At 48.5% G+C, this 17,779-nt stretch overlaps 1 protein-coding gene across 1 annotated transcript in view; it reads left to right on the forward strand.

The window, feature by feature from the left end:
• LOC140387209 (fish-egg lectin-like) overlaps positions 1-6,920 on the forward strand; it is a 59,996-nt gene extending 53,076 nt beyond the window's left edge. Inside the window, exons 2-4 of the mRNA XM_072470190.1 lie at positions 3,287-3,514; positions 5,229-5,568; positions 6,650-6,920. Coding sequence (XP_072326291.1) covers positions 3,287-3,514; positions 5,229-5,568; positions 6,650-6,791 — 710 coding nt within the window. The 3' untranslated portion in view covers positions 6,792-6,920. The remainder of the gene's footprint in view (positions 1-3,286; positions 3,515-5,228; positions 5,569-6,649) is intronic.
• Positions 6,921-17,779: the final 10,859 nt, after the last annotated feature.

The raw sequence follows: 17,779 nt of genomic DNA on the forward strand, positions 1-17,779 counted from the left end.
TGAGTGTAGAACAATTAAAGATAATGACGGAGAAGACGGGATGAAACAGAGAAGACCAGCCAGAAAATCGGTCTTCTGAAAGTTGAAGCGAAATCAAGCATCCGGGACAATGTCATTCAGAACGCGTAATAAGCTGTTCACAAGGGACATGTTTAAAATTATCAGGCATATCATGTTGTGTAAAGCACAGTTACATTTGTACATGTAAACATTAACACTTCCAAAGGAAGGGGGCCTGTGCACAGGTTTGTATATAGTTGTCCATCAATGTGTATAGTTATCGATGCGACCTCCAACCAGCTGGTGGTAAAAAGATCTACCATGTAACTCGAGATACCCGGCAGTTGGTAGTGAGTCATACAAGAGGATGGTTGCACTAGAAGTAGCTCCAGAAGAATTCACTGAATTCATTTATTTGTTACTGTCTGTATCACAATTCGTTAGTTATCTTTCCATGTGTTAATCTTGTTAATCATCTGACTAGTTAAAGAACGAGATGTTCTGTGTGTACCTATACTACAACCATAATGCAGAACACAACGTACACCTTCGATGCCTTTGATTATGTGCTCCATGGCACGGTGAGAAATTTCTGATGCCAAAATTATGCCTAACGGCATTCTCAGAAAACAGTACTGTCCAAATGGCATATTCAAATTGCAGCACTTTGTACTTTGTTCCTCTAACGTTAGTTGCTGGAAACCTTGAGAAGTGTCACGTTTCGTAAAGAATTGTGCACTAGCCATTTCAGATGTGATTTCCTCACGCTTTGGGATGTGGTGATGTTCTCTTCTGATATCCTTGTTAAGATCTTTGGGATCCATACAGATGTGAATTTCGCCATTCTGTTTCCTTCTTTTAAAATATTTTTATTGAAGTATTTACAACATTTTTATACAACAATAACAAACAGAATAATAATAACATAAACATCAACATGGTAAACTAAATATTTACCACCCAACCCCTTCTGGACATCCCTTAACCATATTGCACCTACCCGCACCCCCCTTCAGAATGCTGCATCTGCTGACATTTTCATTTTCCCCGAGAAAGTCGACGAGCGGCTGCCACCTCCGAGAGAACCCCAGCATTGACCCCCTCAAGGCAAACTTTATTTTCTCCAGCTTGAGAAACCCAGCAATGTCACTGACTCAAGTCTCCACACTGGGGGGGCTTCGAGTCCCCTCCACATTAAAAGGATGCGTCTCCGGGCTATCAGGGAGGCAAAGGCCAAAACGGCGGCCTCTTTCACTCCCTGAACACCCGGATCTTCTGACACTCCAAAGATCGCTATCTCTGGACTCGGCACCACCCGCGTACCTAGCACCTTGGACATTGCCTTGGCAAACCCCTGCCAGAATCCTACAAACTTCGGGCATTCCCAAAACATGTGGACATGGTTTGCTGGGCTTCCCGCACACCTCGCACATCTATCTTCTCCCCCGAAAAACTTGCTCATCCTCGCCGCCGTCATGTGTGCCCGGTGTAGCACTTTAAATTGTATTAGACTGAGCCTGGCACATGAAGAGGAGGAATTAACCCTGCTTAGGGCATCCGCCCACAGACCCGCCTCTAACTCCCCACCTAGCTCCTCCTCCCATTTGCCCTTCAGTTCCTCCACTGGGGTCTCCTCCGCCTCCAGTAACTCCTGATAGATATCCAACACTTTCCCCTCCCCCACCCAGGTACCGGACACTACTCTGTCCTGTATCCCCCGTGGTGGCAACAGCGGGAAAGCCAACACCTGTTTCCTCAGACAATCCCGCACTTGCAGATATCTGAAACCATTCCCCGGCGGCAGCTTGAACTTGTCCTCCAGCGCTTTCAGATTGGGAAATCTCCCGTCGAGGAATAGATCTCCCATCCGTCTAATTCCTGCTCTCTGCCAGCTCCGGAACCCTCCATCTATCCTGCCCGGTGCGAACTTGTGGTTATTGCAAATCGGGATCCAGACCAACGCACTTTCCACCTTCTTATACCTCCTCTATTGCCCCCAAACCCTCAGTGCCGCCACTACCACCGGACCTGTGGAGTAATGGGCCAGCGAGAACGGCAGAGGTGCCGTTACCAGTGCTCCCAAACTGGTGCCTTTGCATGATGCCGCCTCCATCTGCTCCCATGTCGACCCCTCTCCCAACACCCACTTCCTCATCATCGCTATATTCGCCACCCAGTAGTAGTTGCAGACGTTCGGCAGCGCCAACCCACCCTCCCCCCCGACTGCGCTGCAACAACATTTTCTTCACACGCGGGGTTTTATTCGCCCATACAAAGCCCAAAATAATCTTGTTTACCCGCTTGAAAAAGGCCTTAGGGATGAAGATGGGAAGGCACTGGAAGACAAACAAAAATCTGGGGAGGACTGTCATTTTCACGGTCTGTATCCTCCCCGCCAGTGAAAGCGGGAGCATATCCCATCTTTTAAAGTCCCCCTCCATTTGCTCCACTAGCCGGGTGAGGTTGAGCCTCTGTAATGCCTCCCATTTCCGAGCCACCTGTATTCCTAGGTAGCGAAAGCTCCTCTCTACCATCCTGAGGGCCATTCTGTTTCTTTACACATACCATTGAATTTACCCAATCGGTAGGTTTTTCTATCTTTCTGATTACTTTTAATTTTGTCATTCTGTCTAGCTCCTTTTAGAGGTGATCCTGGACAGGTGCAGATATTCTTCTTGGTGACTGTATCAGAGGTTTTTCATCCTCTTTGAATTGTATCTTGTAGGTGAATGGTAGTGCACCAAAACCTGTGAACACATCGCTGAATTTACTGATAATGTTCTCAGAATCATTGGAGTGTTGGTCCAATCCTTTGTGGTTCATTCATGCAGCCTGCAAAATCTTCAAAAATCTGTGGATCTCGTGGCAGGTTTCACCGATGATGTGATAGTTTTTATATCAGTGTTTAATATCTAACTCTGGTACCATGTTATGTTCTTGTTGGGTGGCCTGATGTATATTACAAAAACACTTGTAGCTAAAGCTATAAATGATTTATTACCATTAACTGTGGGTCAACTATATACAAAACAACAGATGAATAACAGTATGATTGATCACGTACAAGCAACGTCTCTCTTCCAGCTCTCCAGTCAGTCTGAGGTTACCTAACTCTAACACTCACTTATATACTTGGGACTCCAAGTGGTCAATCGCCGAATTACAACACAACCATGATATCACTACACCCCTCAAGATGATGTGTCATCCATTATTCATATGCCATCCTTCCCTGCATAGGTGGAAGATGGGCTTTGACAAATTACCTTTCTTTCTCTCTCTCCAGCTCTTGTCTGCAAGCAGATCGCGGGGCGCATGAAACAAATCGACGCCAGCAATGGCCTGGTATTTGCGGTGGATTTCAATGGTAACGTCTTCACCAGAAGGGGTGGATTTTGGGCCAGAGTACCAGGAAATCTTGGCCATGTCACCGTGGGTGCGGCTGGAGTCTGGGGCGTCGGCAGGGACCAGAAGCTTTACAGACTGGTTGAAGGATCCTGGGCTATACTGGCAGGTCAGCTATTCAACACCTGTAAAAGCACTGATCTCATTAATTTCTGACTTGCATTTCTCAATAGGTTCTCTGCATCATCCTTGATTGTGCTTGCCCTTCATGAGATTGAGCTGCAGTACTGAAGACCTGTTCAAATATTTCCAATTCCCTATCGTTTACCTCATTTAATTTTGCTCGGCACAAACTGGGCGACTGCCTTTCCAACTTTTCAACATTGGTTACATATCAACAGTGCTTAATTGACTGCAAAAGGCCTTGGGATGCGTAGGGTTCTACATAAATGCATGCTCGATTTTTTTCCTTCCTTGAGCGAAAGCACACCACACCCATCAAAGGACTTTACAAAGTGTAGAGTCATCGGTATAATCATAAAAAATATGAGCCGCACATCGCGGCCATAATTTGTACCGTATAACTATCTCACTCCGTTTTGCTGGAGAAATCGCCCTGCTTCAATTGGGAAGCTTTGCTGTAGTTTCAGACAGAGGCTCTATTCGCTGTTGCTCAGAGAAACTCTTTTTCAACAGACCCTGCAGGCATTTTGCTCTGACGTGCTGTTTGGATAAACTTTGTATTCTGTTGTAATTATGTTGCAATGCATGAAACCAGGTATTTTCAAAGTCGGGATCGTGGCCCGCGGGTGGGTCGCGGGCGGGTGACGGAGCCATCCGTCGCAGCGCTCCCGATTGCGCAAATTCACGCTCAACAACCGGCTTTTAACAATGACGGCTGCAAGCAGCCTTCAAAATGACGGCCGCGACCATATTAAAAAATGCGGGCACACTGCGCATGTGTGCCCGCTCACAGGTGCGCACGCGCAGAACCACCGTGTTTATGTGCATGCGCACCAATTAGCGGGCACGCATGCGCAGTACGCCTGGCATTTTTTTATATGGTTGCGACCGTCATTTTGAAGGCCACTCGCAGCTGGCATTGTTAAAAGCCGGTTGTTGCGCACAAATCTGCGCAATTGGAGACGCAGCAGACGACTTTAAAAAAAAGTTTATGTAATGTTCCAGCCTGAAGGGAGGCAAAGAGCAGGTCACGCCCCCCAAAGTCGACGTCACGTGCTTTGGGCGCGATTGCGATTGCTCCATTTTGTCAGCAGCAAACCAGGTAAGAGGAAATGGTGGGTCGCAAAGGTCGGCCGGCGTGGGTCATGAAGATCGGCTGGCGGGGGTCGCGAACGTCGGCCGGCATGGGTCCCAAAGGTTGGCCAGCAGGGGTCGCAAAGTTCAGCTGGCGTGGGCCCCGAAGGTCGGCCAGCGGGGGTCACAAAGGTTGGCCGGTTGGTAAAAATGGGTCCCCGGATAAAAGTTTGAAAAACACTGCATTAAACAAATAAACTGCAGGCTATTTGTTGTCATGCACTGTTTAAACAGACTGCTGTGGTGTACTGTTTATAGAGACTCAGTAGACTGTTTGCTGTGGGTGTGCTGATTAAGTCAGATCCTGCAGACTGTTTGCTGTGCTGGGCCAATTAAGTAGACTTCTACATTACTTGTGCTGCAGTGATTAAAAAGACTCTGCAAACTGTTTGCTGTGCTTTGCTGTTTAAATAGACACTGTAGACTGTTTGCTGGATTGCGCTGTTTATACTGACTCTTTAATGATCAAATAGTCTCTGTTCTCGCCCCAGCCTCAATTCACTGATGTGACAACAGTAGGTCAATAGAATGTAATTCCCTCACCCTAATGTGCTCCCTCCTGACAGGACTGCTGATGCAGATCGATGCTGGTGGGGATCAGATTGTGGCTGGAGTTAACAGAGGCAACATTGTCTTTTGTTCCAACAAGCAAGCCACAGTCACAGCAGCCAACTATTTTACCCCAACTTACAGGAGAATTGCTGGTAAGATGAAGTATTATTCATGCGGACCCGGGACCTGCTGGGGCGTCAACGCTGCCGGCTACATCTACTGCCGATTGAAGGTCAAGTCGGAGTCCTGTGTTGGGTCAGACTGGCTGAGGGTACCTGGTCTATTCCAGATGGTTGAGGTTGGAACGAATGGGGCTGTCTATGCAATTAGCCGCGGAGGTGTGGTCTATCACAGGTACGGAACTCGTGTCACGCGTGAAACCGGTTGCACCATTTCAAAAATAAACGTGCAATAAGATATTTATTTCCCAGTTCATATAATCATGGAAATGACAGCAGCTTTGCAGAATGAAAGAAGGCCATTCAGTCCATCTTGTTGGTTCCTAGTCACCAGCCTAATCCCACTTTCCGGCACTTGGTCCATTCCCTTGTACATTATACCACTTCAAGTTCATATCCAAGAACTTCTTAAATGTGATGGTGGCTTCTGGCTCCCTCTTCCCCTTCAGGCAGTAAGTTCCAGATCCTCACAACACTATGGATGAAAAAATATCCTTGAATCTCCGACCTCTAACATAAAATTTAAATTGCCCCTGATTAGAGGCACCTTAACCATGAGGTATTGGGCCTTCTTATCTGTTCTATCTGCAGTTCTCATAATTTTAAACTCTTCAATTAAGTCTGCCCTCAGCAAAAGTACTGAGGGAGTGCTGCACTGTCAGAGGGGCAGCACTGAGGGAGCGCTGCACTGTCAGAGGGTCAGCACTGAGGGAGTGCTGCACTGTCAGAGGGTCAGTACTGAGGGAGTGCTGCACTGTCAGAGGGTCAGCACTGAGGGAGTGCTGCACTGTCAGAGGGTCAGTACTGAGGGAGTGCTGCACTGTCAGAGGGTCAGTACTGAGGGAGTGCTGCACTGTCAAGGGGTCAGTATTAAGGGAGGTTGGCAAAGGAACTAAATGATTATTTGTGATAGTAAAAGTCGAGAGGCTGAGTGTGTGCCTGGGGGTGACTACGAGAGACACAATGAGCATGAGGAGTGAGTTTGAGAGACTGAGTGAGTGCCAGGAGAATGAGAGAGACTGAGTGAATGAGGGTGAGTGTGCGAGACTGACTGAGTGAGGAGGGCTGAATGTGAGAGAGGTTGTGGGGTGAGTACAAGAGAATGCATGAGTGTGTGAGGGAGTGCAACACTGTCAGAGGGTGGTCAGTACTGAGGGAGCACAGCACTGTCGGAGGGTCAGTATGGAGGGAGATTGGTGAAGGAACCAAATGATTATTTGTGATTGTAAGAGTCTTGTTCTGCCTTCATTCTGCAGAGTTGGAATCAGTGCTCATAAACCCCAAGGGTTAAAATGGGCCCGTATTCACTTCCTCGGGAGAAAGTTCCGGCACGTGACTGCCGATCTGGGAACTCTGTGGCTGGTCGAGACCAATGGCAACATCGTTCGCTGTCATTGAAATATTGAGAGTGGCACCAAAGTGGAGGAACTGCATTTGGCAGAATATTTCAGTCTGATTAAAGAGAAGTCCTCTCTAGCTATATGTGCCTCTGTATCTGCTGGATTTTGAATTAAATGCTGGCTTTAATCCTGTCCCAGTGAAAGTGATTTCAACAATGGTCGAAGTGACAAACAGCTGTTTCCAATACACTCTATCCATAATAGAATTCTCTGCCTCTATCCATGTAAACACGTCAGATTGTGATCACACTCGAACCACAAGGGAGGTTTCGAGTCGCTATCTTCTCCCATCACATGTCCGGGACCTGTGTGAAGGGGGTGGGCAGGAGGATCTAGATGGGTCAGCATTCTCAGTGTTTAGATGGTGATTGGTCGATTATTGATACCTTGATGTTTGATTCTGCCAATCGTTAATTCATTAAGAATTGGAGATGATTGAATTTTGTTCCATTCCTAACCCCGTAATGCACCTGTCCTGGGAGTGTTTGATGGGGACAGTGTATAGGGAGCTTTACTCTGTATCTAACCCCGTAATGCACCTGTCCTGGGAGTGTTTGATGGGGACAGTGTATAGGGAGCTTTACTCTGTATCTAACCCCATGCTGTACCTGCCCTGGGAGTGTTTGATGGGGACAGCGTGGAGGGAGATTTACTCTGTATCTAACCCCGTGCTGTACCTGTCCTGGGAGTGTTTGATGGGGACAGTGTGGAGGGAGCTTTACTCTGTATCTAACCCCGCGCTGTACCTGCCCTGGGAGTGTTTGATGGGGACAGTGTGGAGGGAGCTTTACTCTGTATCTAACCCCGCGCTGTACCTGCCCTGGGAGTGTTTGATGGGGACAGCGTGGAGGGAGATTTACTCTGTATCTAACCCCGTGCTGTACCTGTCCTGGGAGTGTTTGATGGGGACAGTGTGGAGGGAGCTTTACTCTGTATCTAACCCCGCGCTGTACCTGTCCTGGGAGTGTTTGATGGGGACAGTGTAGAGGGAGCTTTACTCTGTATCTAACCCTGTGCTGTACCTGTCCTGGGAGTGTTTGATGGGGACAGTGCAGAGGGAGCTTTACTCTGTATATAATCCCGTGCTGTACCTGTCCTGGGAGTGTTAGATGGGGTCAGCGTGGAGGGAGCTTTACTCTGTATGTAACCCCATGCTGTACTGTTGAAGTCAATAATTTCCTGCTTCTGGACTGTAGTAGAAAGATTCAACAACGCTCGTTAAGGCAAAATAACAAGGCTTTATTTACGAAAAGACTGCATGCAGTAATGGCTGAAGTTTGAGGTCAGAGAGCAGTTAGTACCACTGCTGATTCCTTCCCAAGTCCACGCTTTTACAGACAATCAGTTCAGTATTTATACATTATCATTATCTTTTTAAAAATTAAAAAAAAAAATTCTCCTCCTTTTCACATTTTCTCCCACATTTACATCCATCAACAATAAACAATAATCAGCAAGATATGTCAGTCCCCATAGTAACAACGATCCCATCTACCCACCAACCCCCAAACCTCAACCCGCATGTTTACATAAACAAATGGCAAAAAGGAATCAGGGATTACCCGTAGTCACCCTTAATCTTACACAGCTCTCTTTCCTCTCTTTCCTTCCTCCCTTCCCTCCCCCCCCCGCCGCAGGTCTCCAGCTCCTGTCCCCTGCCTCTTGTAAAACTCCTCCTCCCAACCTCGGTTCCTTCCCCCCAACTTTCCACCCCGGCTAGACTACTCGGACCCTGTTCTGCCAGGCTCCGATGGCCGCAGCCCCTCCCCCCACCTCACTCCCGTTCACTGGCCGGCTTAAACCGGCCAGCGTGGAGGCCCCCGCCCGGGTCCCTTTCCCACTTGCCAGGCCCTAGGAAAGCCCAAAGATTCCCTTTTAGCACACAAACCCCGCATACTCACCTACACCCCAAAGAACTCTCATTTCGAGTGAAAGTCCCGTCCCCTCCCTTGTCCAAATATATACCACATTGGCTCCTTTAATCTCTACACCCGCCGCAGTGATACAAAAAAGAAAATACAGTCATGAGGTTACATCGGCACATGGCCATTCCTCAATTTGTCAGTTCTGCCACAGTCCTTCTGCTTTCGCAAACTCCTCCGCTGCTTCCGCCGTTCCAAAATAAAAGTCCCTGAGCTTGTAAGTCACCCTTAGCTTTGCTGGATATACAATGCCGCACCGCACCTTGCTAATGTACAGTGCCCTCTTCACCCGGTTGAAGGCAGCCCGCCTCCTCGCCAGCTCCACCGTAAAGTCCTGGTATACACGTATACCAGCTCCAGCCCACTGCACCACTCGCTTCTGCTTGGCCCAGCTCAGGACCTTCTCCTTCACCCTGTACCTACGGAAGCACAGAGTCACTGCCCTTGGCGGCTCACACGCCTTTGGTATAGGCCTCCACGACCGATGAGCCCGATCCAGTTCATATCGGGAGGGATCCTCCCCCTCCCCCAATAATTTTACCAGCATCGCGGCAAAGTACTCAGTTGGCTTCGGTCCTTCAACTCCTTCGGGCAGCCCCACAATCCTCAAATTCTGTCACCTGGATCTGTTTTCCAGGTCTTCCATTTTTCCTCGCAGATCCTTGTTAGTATCCATCACCTTCCGTATCTCTTTCCCCATTGAGGCAAGTTGATCACCGTGCTGCAATAACGTCTCCTCCACTTCCTTCAGCGCCTCCCCTTGCTCTCGCACCTCCGTCACTGCGCTCGCCACGTCCTCACCGGGGAAACCGCCTCCTCCACCAGCACACTCAAAACCTCCCTCATCTCCTTCCTCACCATCTCCATGCATTTTGCAATCTGCGCCAACTGCTTTTCAAATTCCGCAGCCATCACCTTAGTTATTTCTTCAGCTGTAGGCAGTGCGGCCTTCCCTGGTGCTCCAGCCTCCATTTTTCCTGGTGACCCTGCGGTGACCTTTCCACTCCCCGACGGACCTCCAGCTGTTTTTTTTCCGGCCGTTTTCTTGCTCACCCTCGACATTTTTCTTTGTTCCTTTTTTCCTCCTGTGCCTTCACTGTGCCTCCTCCGTGCCTTCTCCCTTCTTCTGCCGCCTCCGTGGACCCTGGGACCGGGCTTAAAGCCCCGAAAATGCCGTTGCCGACCGGGAGCCCTCCATTGTGCGGCCGCCTCACGCCCGCCGTCAGCGGAAGTCTTACATTATCATGATCAAGATTGCATGACTACAGCTTAGTCAGGAATTCGATCGGAAGTAGAAACGGTAGCAAAGTCATGAACCTGCTGACCTCCAAGGACTCTTTGTCTCATCACTCATACCATTATCTTATCCTTTGATAGAACATTAAAAGGTCGGAGGAGACTCATCCATTACTTATCTTGTCTTATTCATACCGCCCTGGGTTATGACGAGTTAGCCTTATCAGAATTTACAGAGGTCAGGCATTTTGGAATGGCTAGATCAGCATTCCTTACAAAGGGCTCTGGTACATTGAAGTGGCTAGGTCAGCTTTTCTTACATTGTACCGAATAGTTGACCAGTTTTCCCATTGTGCCATTACTTAATTCGTACAACATCACATACCTGGCTTGGGAGTGTTTGATGGCGACAGTGTAGAGCGAGCTTTGCTCTGCATGTAACCCCGTGCTGTACCTGTCATGGGAGTGTTTGATGGGGACAGTGTTGAGGGAGCTTGACTCTTTTTCTAACCCAGTGCTGTACTTTCGTGGGAGTGTTTGATGGGACAGTGTAGAGGGAGCTTTGCTCTGTATCTATCCCCATGCTGTACCTGTCTTGGGAGTGTTCGATGGGGACAATGTAGAGGGAGCTTTACTCTGTATCTAACCCCTGGCTGTACCTGTCTTGGGAGTGTTTGATGGGGACAGTGTAGAGGGAGCTTTGCTCTGTATCTAACCCCGTGCTGTATTTGTCCTGGGAGTGTTTGACGGGATAGTGTAGAGGGAGCTTTACTCCGTATCTAACCTCATGCTGCTCCTGTCCGAGGAGTGTTTGATGGGCACAGTGTAGAGGGATCTTTATTATGTATCTAATCCTAGCAGAGGGTTGAGTCAAATGGAGAATGCTTAACTTCCCTGCTGTAATTCACTCTGAATTGTACAAAAATCTCAAAAGTGAAATGTTGGAATGAGTGGAATTCTGTTGAAGTTTTGTACAATTTTCCATCTTCAAGAGAATTGCCAATGCAATGAGATTGAAGAGAATGGGACTATGGAGTCGAGAAGGATGAGAGGTGATCTTGTGGGAATGCATCAAATCTCACTCGCATTTCACATGGGGATCAATGGTGTGAGATTGTTCAGTTCACCCCATCCCCCCCTCCCCGGTTGGAGAGTCCTGAACTCAGGGGTCACAGTAAGGGGTCGGCCATTTTGAGCTGAGATGTGGAGAAATGTCTTTAGTCAGAGGGAGGTGAATCTCTGGAATTCTCTTCCCCAGAGTGTTTGCTTGGTCACTGAGTATACTTAAGACTGAGATTGATAGTTGTTGGGCTATTATGAGAGGTGAAGGGAACAGAGAGGGGGAGTTTGTCATGATATTCAAACACACACATCATGATAGACACACCAACAGACAAATCAGAACACACAACACCACAACCAATGACAGAAAGATATAAAAGCACAGACACGACCCCTGGTGGTCAGTAAGAGCTGCAGAGGAGAACCAGGACACAGCTATTGCCAAAGACACTCAGGGAGACAGCACGTGCAGAGTATCCAGAACGAACTGTATTATAAGAGTTATAATAAAATAGAGTTGTACCACATACAACTGTGTTGGCTCATCTGTGCACCAGAGCACCCAACACCACATGGTACAGGAGTGGATCGATACCTGCCGGCATACCTCAGTGTACAGAGACAACCAGCAGTGCCCAGGCATGATGTACAAGCTCCCGGTTCCGCAGGCGCTCCAGTGCGACGGCGACCTCCACGAAAACTGGCGGCGATTCCGGCAAATGTTCGAGTTGTTCCTGGCGGCAGCTGAACTCAAGGACCTGGATGATAAGGAAAAAATTGAATTTCTCCTCACCGTCGCCGGTGCAAGGGCAAGAGCAATGTTCAGAAGGTTCAGGTTCTTCAGGAGGCAGCAAAGGCACGATTACCAGGCAGTCATGGGCAAATTCGCCAAGTACTGTGAAGAATACGCAATCCAATGGGGACTTAAAGGTAAGAAAAGCTGCAGTACTCACCTCGTGGCTGGGATCCCGGAGCCCGAAATCCCGGGCCTGAGAAAAGGCTGGGTCGAGGTCGGCGGCCATCTTGCTAAAGGTATAACGCTAGCACAGTTGCGCGAGAAGTGCGCAGAACCGGAAGTTTTGTTTGCGCATGCGCGAGATGCTGCGCATGCGCAGTCAAGAAAACGGCCATCGGTAAAGGAACAGCGATCTGAGCATGCGCAGTCGCTTCCTACGTGCTACATACCGAGCGTCAGGATGTCAGAGGCCCAAGACTGGATCAATTTAAAAAGGAAATGTCCCAAATCCAATTTAAAAGGGAAACGTCCCAAATCAAAAAAACAAAAATCTGTTAAAGCTGTAAAACAACCTTCCTTCACCTGGAATGACAGCACAGTGCCGCAAATTGACCCAGGAGATGAATTTAACCTCCGAAGAACCCTCCGACAAGCAGTTACCTACGCACAAGCCGATGATTCCGACCTTGAATACTTCGATGACGATTTTTACAGTGTTTCCGGACCTCGCGAGCCCAATGATAGCTCCGTGGTCCTATATGACTATGACTCGGACGAACCTTTCGTGTTGCACATTGGCGGCCCCCACATTGAATCCGACGCAGATGCGGATTCATTTTTCGGATTTGAGGATCTTCAATCCAGCAGATATGACGTTCCAACTTATCAGTACCGGATGATGCTGCAGCCTGACATGAACAGACAGGGAGCGGTGCAAGCACACGGAGAGTGCCCTGCTGCCACACAGAGCGTGGTCCACGTCCCGCTCAACGTTCCCGACTCTATGAAAGAAGACATGCAAGACTCCAGAGTGCAGTCCTCGCATGAACCAGAAGCGACTCCAGTGTCACAAGCTTCCACAGCAAGCTCGTGGACAGACTCCACAATTGCAGAAATGCAAGACTCCAGAGCGCAGTCCTTGCACGAACAAGAAGTGACTCCAGTGTCACAAGCCTCCACAGAGAGCTCGTGGACAGCCTCCACGATAGAAGCAACGCAAGACTCCAGAGCGCAGTCCTTGCACGAACAAGAAGTGACTCCAGTGTCACAAGCCTCCACAGAGAGCTCGTGGACGGACTCCACGATGGAAGGAACGCAAGACTCCAGAGCGCAGTCCTTGCAGGAACAAGACCATGAGGGTCTAGCAACCTCTCCTGACCAACCAGCGGCAGACGATGCAAGTCTGCCATGCTCCCGTGAACAGCAAGAAGGCTATAACAGCCTACCATGCTCCACTACACAGCAGCATGACCATGACGGTCTCTCATGCTACGATAAAGGGCACAGCGCTGAAGACTGTTCAAGCCCAACTGAAGACAAGCCAAAGGAATCGCCTCGTCCAAGCCCGAAGAAAAAAGGTTTATGCGCTGACCTTCAGGATCATTGTAGCCGAACAGAGATTAATAATGCTGCACGGCCACAGAAGGATGCTGAGGATTTGCTAACGAAATTAATTGAATGTTTAACTTGCAAGGAGCAGACTGAGAATTGCCAGTGTTTTAGTACGGATCGAAAAAATGGACAAGACATTGATCCTCAGGTAATGGAAATAACACAACCTGAATCATATCTACAGCAGGGACAAATGTCTCCCTTCAACACAATATCGCAAAATCCCAACTTCGGAGACCAGCAGTTAGTCAGTAATGACTCTTCAAACCTGGAGGGGAACATTAATTGCATTGAACCTATACACACTCCACTGATTATTGAGCAGAACATTGGAGCAAGAATCCTGAGGACACCGACATCGAGTAGCCAGATAACGAATTTAAAACCCACAGCAGTTTCAAGTGAACCAAGTGTGCTTTCCACTAATGGTGAAGATGCAGATGAGGTCAACCCGATTGTCCATTGTACCACACTAACCCCAGTGATTAAGCAGTTATGTATGGGGAGTATAATGTGGGCAATTGAGAACAGTAAAAGAGAGACCGTGACCATGCCAGTCCCAGCAAAATCAGACCCAGAGACCATGAAGGCATGTACATTAAACAAAGTTACATATGAGGTACCGGAGAAGAAAAGTGAAACGGAATGTTCTTTGGAAAATGGTACAATGTCGATAGAAACAGTGGATCCTATATTCGAGACCATACATATGGGAGAATTTGGGGGTAATAAACAAGGTTCTGCAATGTCTGGGGGAAGATTTAAAGTTCCAAAGAAGAAAAGCCCAAATGAAGGACAATGGCAAGACAATGACAGTCCACCGACATGGTGTGCACCACCAGATGAAAACTCTGACAATTTACCCAACCCTAGTGAACAGCAAGCTGCTAATGACGATCTATCCACGGGATGTGAGACGAGTGACGACAGCATCCCACTTCCCATGCAAAAGGTGCAAGGTGACAGACCTCGCCTAGTGCGTACCGAGGCACTCAACGATCACGGTGGGACCACTGACGACTGCGGTGGCGGCGCACCGCTTCCACCCTCGATGGCTCGAGCCTCTCCACTGGTTGGTGCATTCCTGCATGTTCCGACTCCAGAAGTGCAGCTTCAGGGAATCTCGGCTGCCTCCAGTGAACCTGTTGGGACTCCGGACGGGGGGCATCGGCGGAAGGCAGACCGGACTCCAGATGGGGAGCAGCCAAGCGCCGACTCTGATTTGCGCACGCCAGACCTTGCTCCGGACGGGCGGTGTCGCGGCCTCGGTGATGGCACGCTCAGGGTGACGGCAGATGCCACGGCGACAGGGAATGGATCGCGTGGCAGTCCCACTGGGTCGGCAGTGGCAACCAGCACCGGCGGTCCAAGATGGACACACCAATTCGCGCCATCGCCAGACGTTGATGCGAGCAACAATTCTCTCTCCAAGGCGACATGCTTCGACGTTTCTCTGCGGAGTCGCCCTTCCGGCACAGCAGAAGGCCGGAACCAGCGTACACGGTCTTGGCCAACTTCCACATCTGGCACAGCCATCGCCTTGCATGATATTAGTGATGGTGCTACTTCGATGGCAACGACCCATCGGCTACAAGATGCCGTCCACCACAAACATAAAAAGAAAACAGACTCCACCTTGTTCCTGGCATGCAGGGCGGATGGATTGGTGCGTAGGCGCAATCAGCGGGCTTTGTGCCGCCTTCCACGCTCGCAACTGCACCGTACGCACACGCCGGATCCTCCACTGGTTCCCAAGGATGACTTCGTGGAGATGCCACGGATCATGCCCCTTCCATCGCCACCAGAACCAAACCACAGCCAGGGCACCACTAACAAAGATGTTGAATGTTATATTTGCAAGAATGAAAAAAACCAAGCACTGCATGAAGTACAACAAATGGTAAAGTAGAGACTTCGGCAACAGCATCACCTCCAACAGTCCAAGGTGAACCAGTGTGACCCCAAATCTCCACAGCTGAACCGGCTTGAGGACCAGCCCATTCTTGAGGCGGTCACCCATTAGACTGGACTTATAACGCTGTTAATACGTTCAAAAAGTCAAACACTTCTGTATTATAACCTGTTGTTGTTTATTGTTCCAGATATCGTCTGACCGGACCAATGTTCAAGTTTTTTTTTCTCTCGCATCCAAGTTTTGTTATGGTACAACCTTGTTAGTGTGACGCACCCGACATCGCCCCATGTAAATAGTTACGTCATAAACACACACTGTACACAACACAAACGCACACTCTTAGATGCACTCATGACACAATTATATTTATAACCACGTAGGCACTTGTCTTTGTAAAAAGGGGGGATGTCATGATATTCAAACACACACATCATGATAGACACACCAACAGACAAATCAGAACACACAACACCACAACCAATGACAGAAAGATATAAAAGCACAGACACGACCCCTGGTGGTCAGTAAGAGCTGCAGAGGAGAACCAGGACACAGCTATTGCCAAAGACACTCAGGGAGACAGCACGTGCAGAGTATCCAGAACGAACTGTATTATAAGAGTTATAATAAAATAGAGTTGTACCACATACAACTGTGTTGGCTCATCTGTGCACCAGAGCACCCAACACCACAGAGTTGAGGCAGAAAACAAGCGATTGAATGAGGGAGCAGGACCAAGGGGCCAAATGGCCTCCTGCTCTATTTCTGATTTTTATATGCGCGAACAACGCCTCCCCACTGCAAACTGAGATCAGAGAGCTTGGTATAAAATGAGATTTAACACGGAAACTCCATGGTCTGTCCACTTCAATCCAACACACCTAGCAGTACAATATAGTTCCTCGCTGACAATGGTTTCTGTGCCTGGAATTCGGTGGAGTTCAGACTTCCGGACCTGCCGTGGATGCACTCCCGATAACGTGACAACTGGTGCCAGTTAGTGGCAAGGACAGGTTACAGACTGTCATAGGAACACACAAAATTTAGCCCCTTGAGGCTGTTATCCCCCACCCCCCCCAAATTCAATAAGATCATGGCTGATCTTTATGTGATTCTAATTCCCATCAACTCCCTGCCGATAACCTTTGATTCTATCTACCTCTACCTTAAACATATTCAGTGACATGGGCCTCCACCGCATTCTGAGGCAAAGACTTCCAAAGTCACAATCCTCAGAGAGAAAAGGATTCCCTTAATCTCTGACCTAAAAGGGTACTCCCTAATTTTTAAACAGTGTCCCCCAGTTTGAACTCACCCACAAGAAACATCTTTTTCATGTCCACCTTGTCGTGACCGTTCAGAATACTACAATCAAGTCTCCCCTCACTCTTCTAAACTCCAGTGGAAATAAGCTCAGCCTATCTAACATTTCCTCATCAGACAACCTGCTCATTCCAGTTATCAATCTGGTCAACAACGCCTGACATATTTAAATGCTTGTGGTAGTCAGTATTCGAGATATTACAAAGAACAAACAAAGAACAAAGAAATGTACAGCACAGGAACAGGCCCTTCGGCCCTCCAAGCCTGTGCCGACCATGCTGCCCGACTAAACTACAATCTTCTACACTTCCTGGGTCCGTAGGCCTCTATTCCCATCCTATTCATGTATTTGTCAAGATGCCCCTTAAATGTCACTATCGTCCCTGCTTCCACCACCTCCTCCGGTAGCGAGTTCCAGGCACCCGCTACCCTCTGTGTAAAAAACTTGCCTTGTACATCTACTCTAAACCTTGCCCCTCTCACCTTAAACCTATGCCCCCTAGTAATTGACCCCTCTACCCTGGGGAAAAGCCTCTGACTATCCACTCTGTCTATGCCCCTCATAATTTTGTAGACCTCTATCAGGTCTCCCCTCAACCTCCTTCGTTCCAGGTGAGACCTGTGGACCTGTACACCTAGATCTCGCTGACTTTCAATACTCTTGAGGGTTCTACCATTCACTGTATATTCCCTACCTGCATTAGACCTTCCAAAATGCATTACCTCACATTTGTCCGGATTAAACTCCATCTGCCATCTCTCCGCCCAAGTCTCCAAACAATCTAAGTCCTCATCGCTATCCGCAATTCCACCAACCTTTGGGTCGTCTGCAAACTTACTAATCAAACTTACTAATTACGGTACACTGTAATGCTGTAAGACCATTGGTGTAGAAGGTACTGTTTTTATTGGTTAAGCCTGCCTGCTGGTTCCGCCCAGTAAGGCGGAGTATAAGAGCCCGTGTCGCCCCAGCAGCTGTCTTCTGTACCTGCGCTGCTAGGGGAAACATCTAGTTTAATGAAGTGTAATAGTGTAATAAAGCCTTCTATTGATCCAATCTCGCTTCTGGAGTTATTGATCGAGCATCATTTCTTCCTTCAATAAGGAGACCAAAACTGCACACTGTTGCCACACACTCACTCAGTGTCTCACACTCACCCCACACACTCACTCAGTGTCTC

This window comes from Scyliorhinus torazame, chromosome 12, assembly GCF_047496885.1.
Source record: "Scyliorhinus torazame isolate Kashiwa2021f chromosome 12, sScyTor2.1, whole genome shotgun sequence".
Taxonomy (NCBI): Eukaryota; Metazoa; Chordata; class Chondrichthyes; order Carcharhiniformes; family Scyliorhinidae; genus Scyliorhinus; species Scyliorhinus torazame.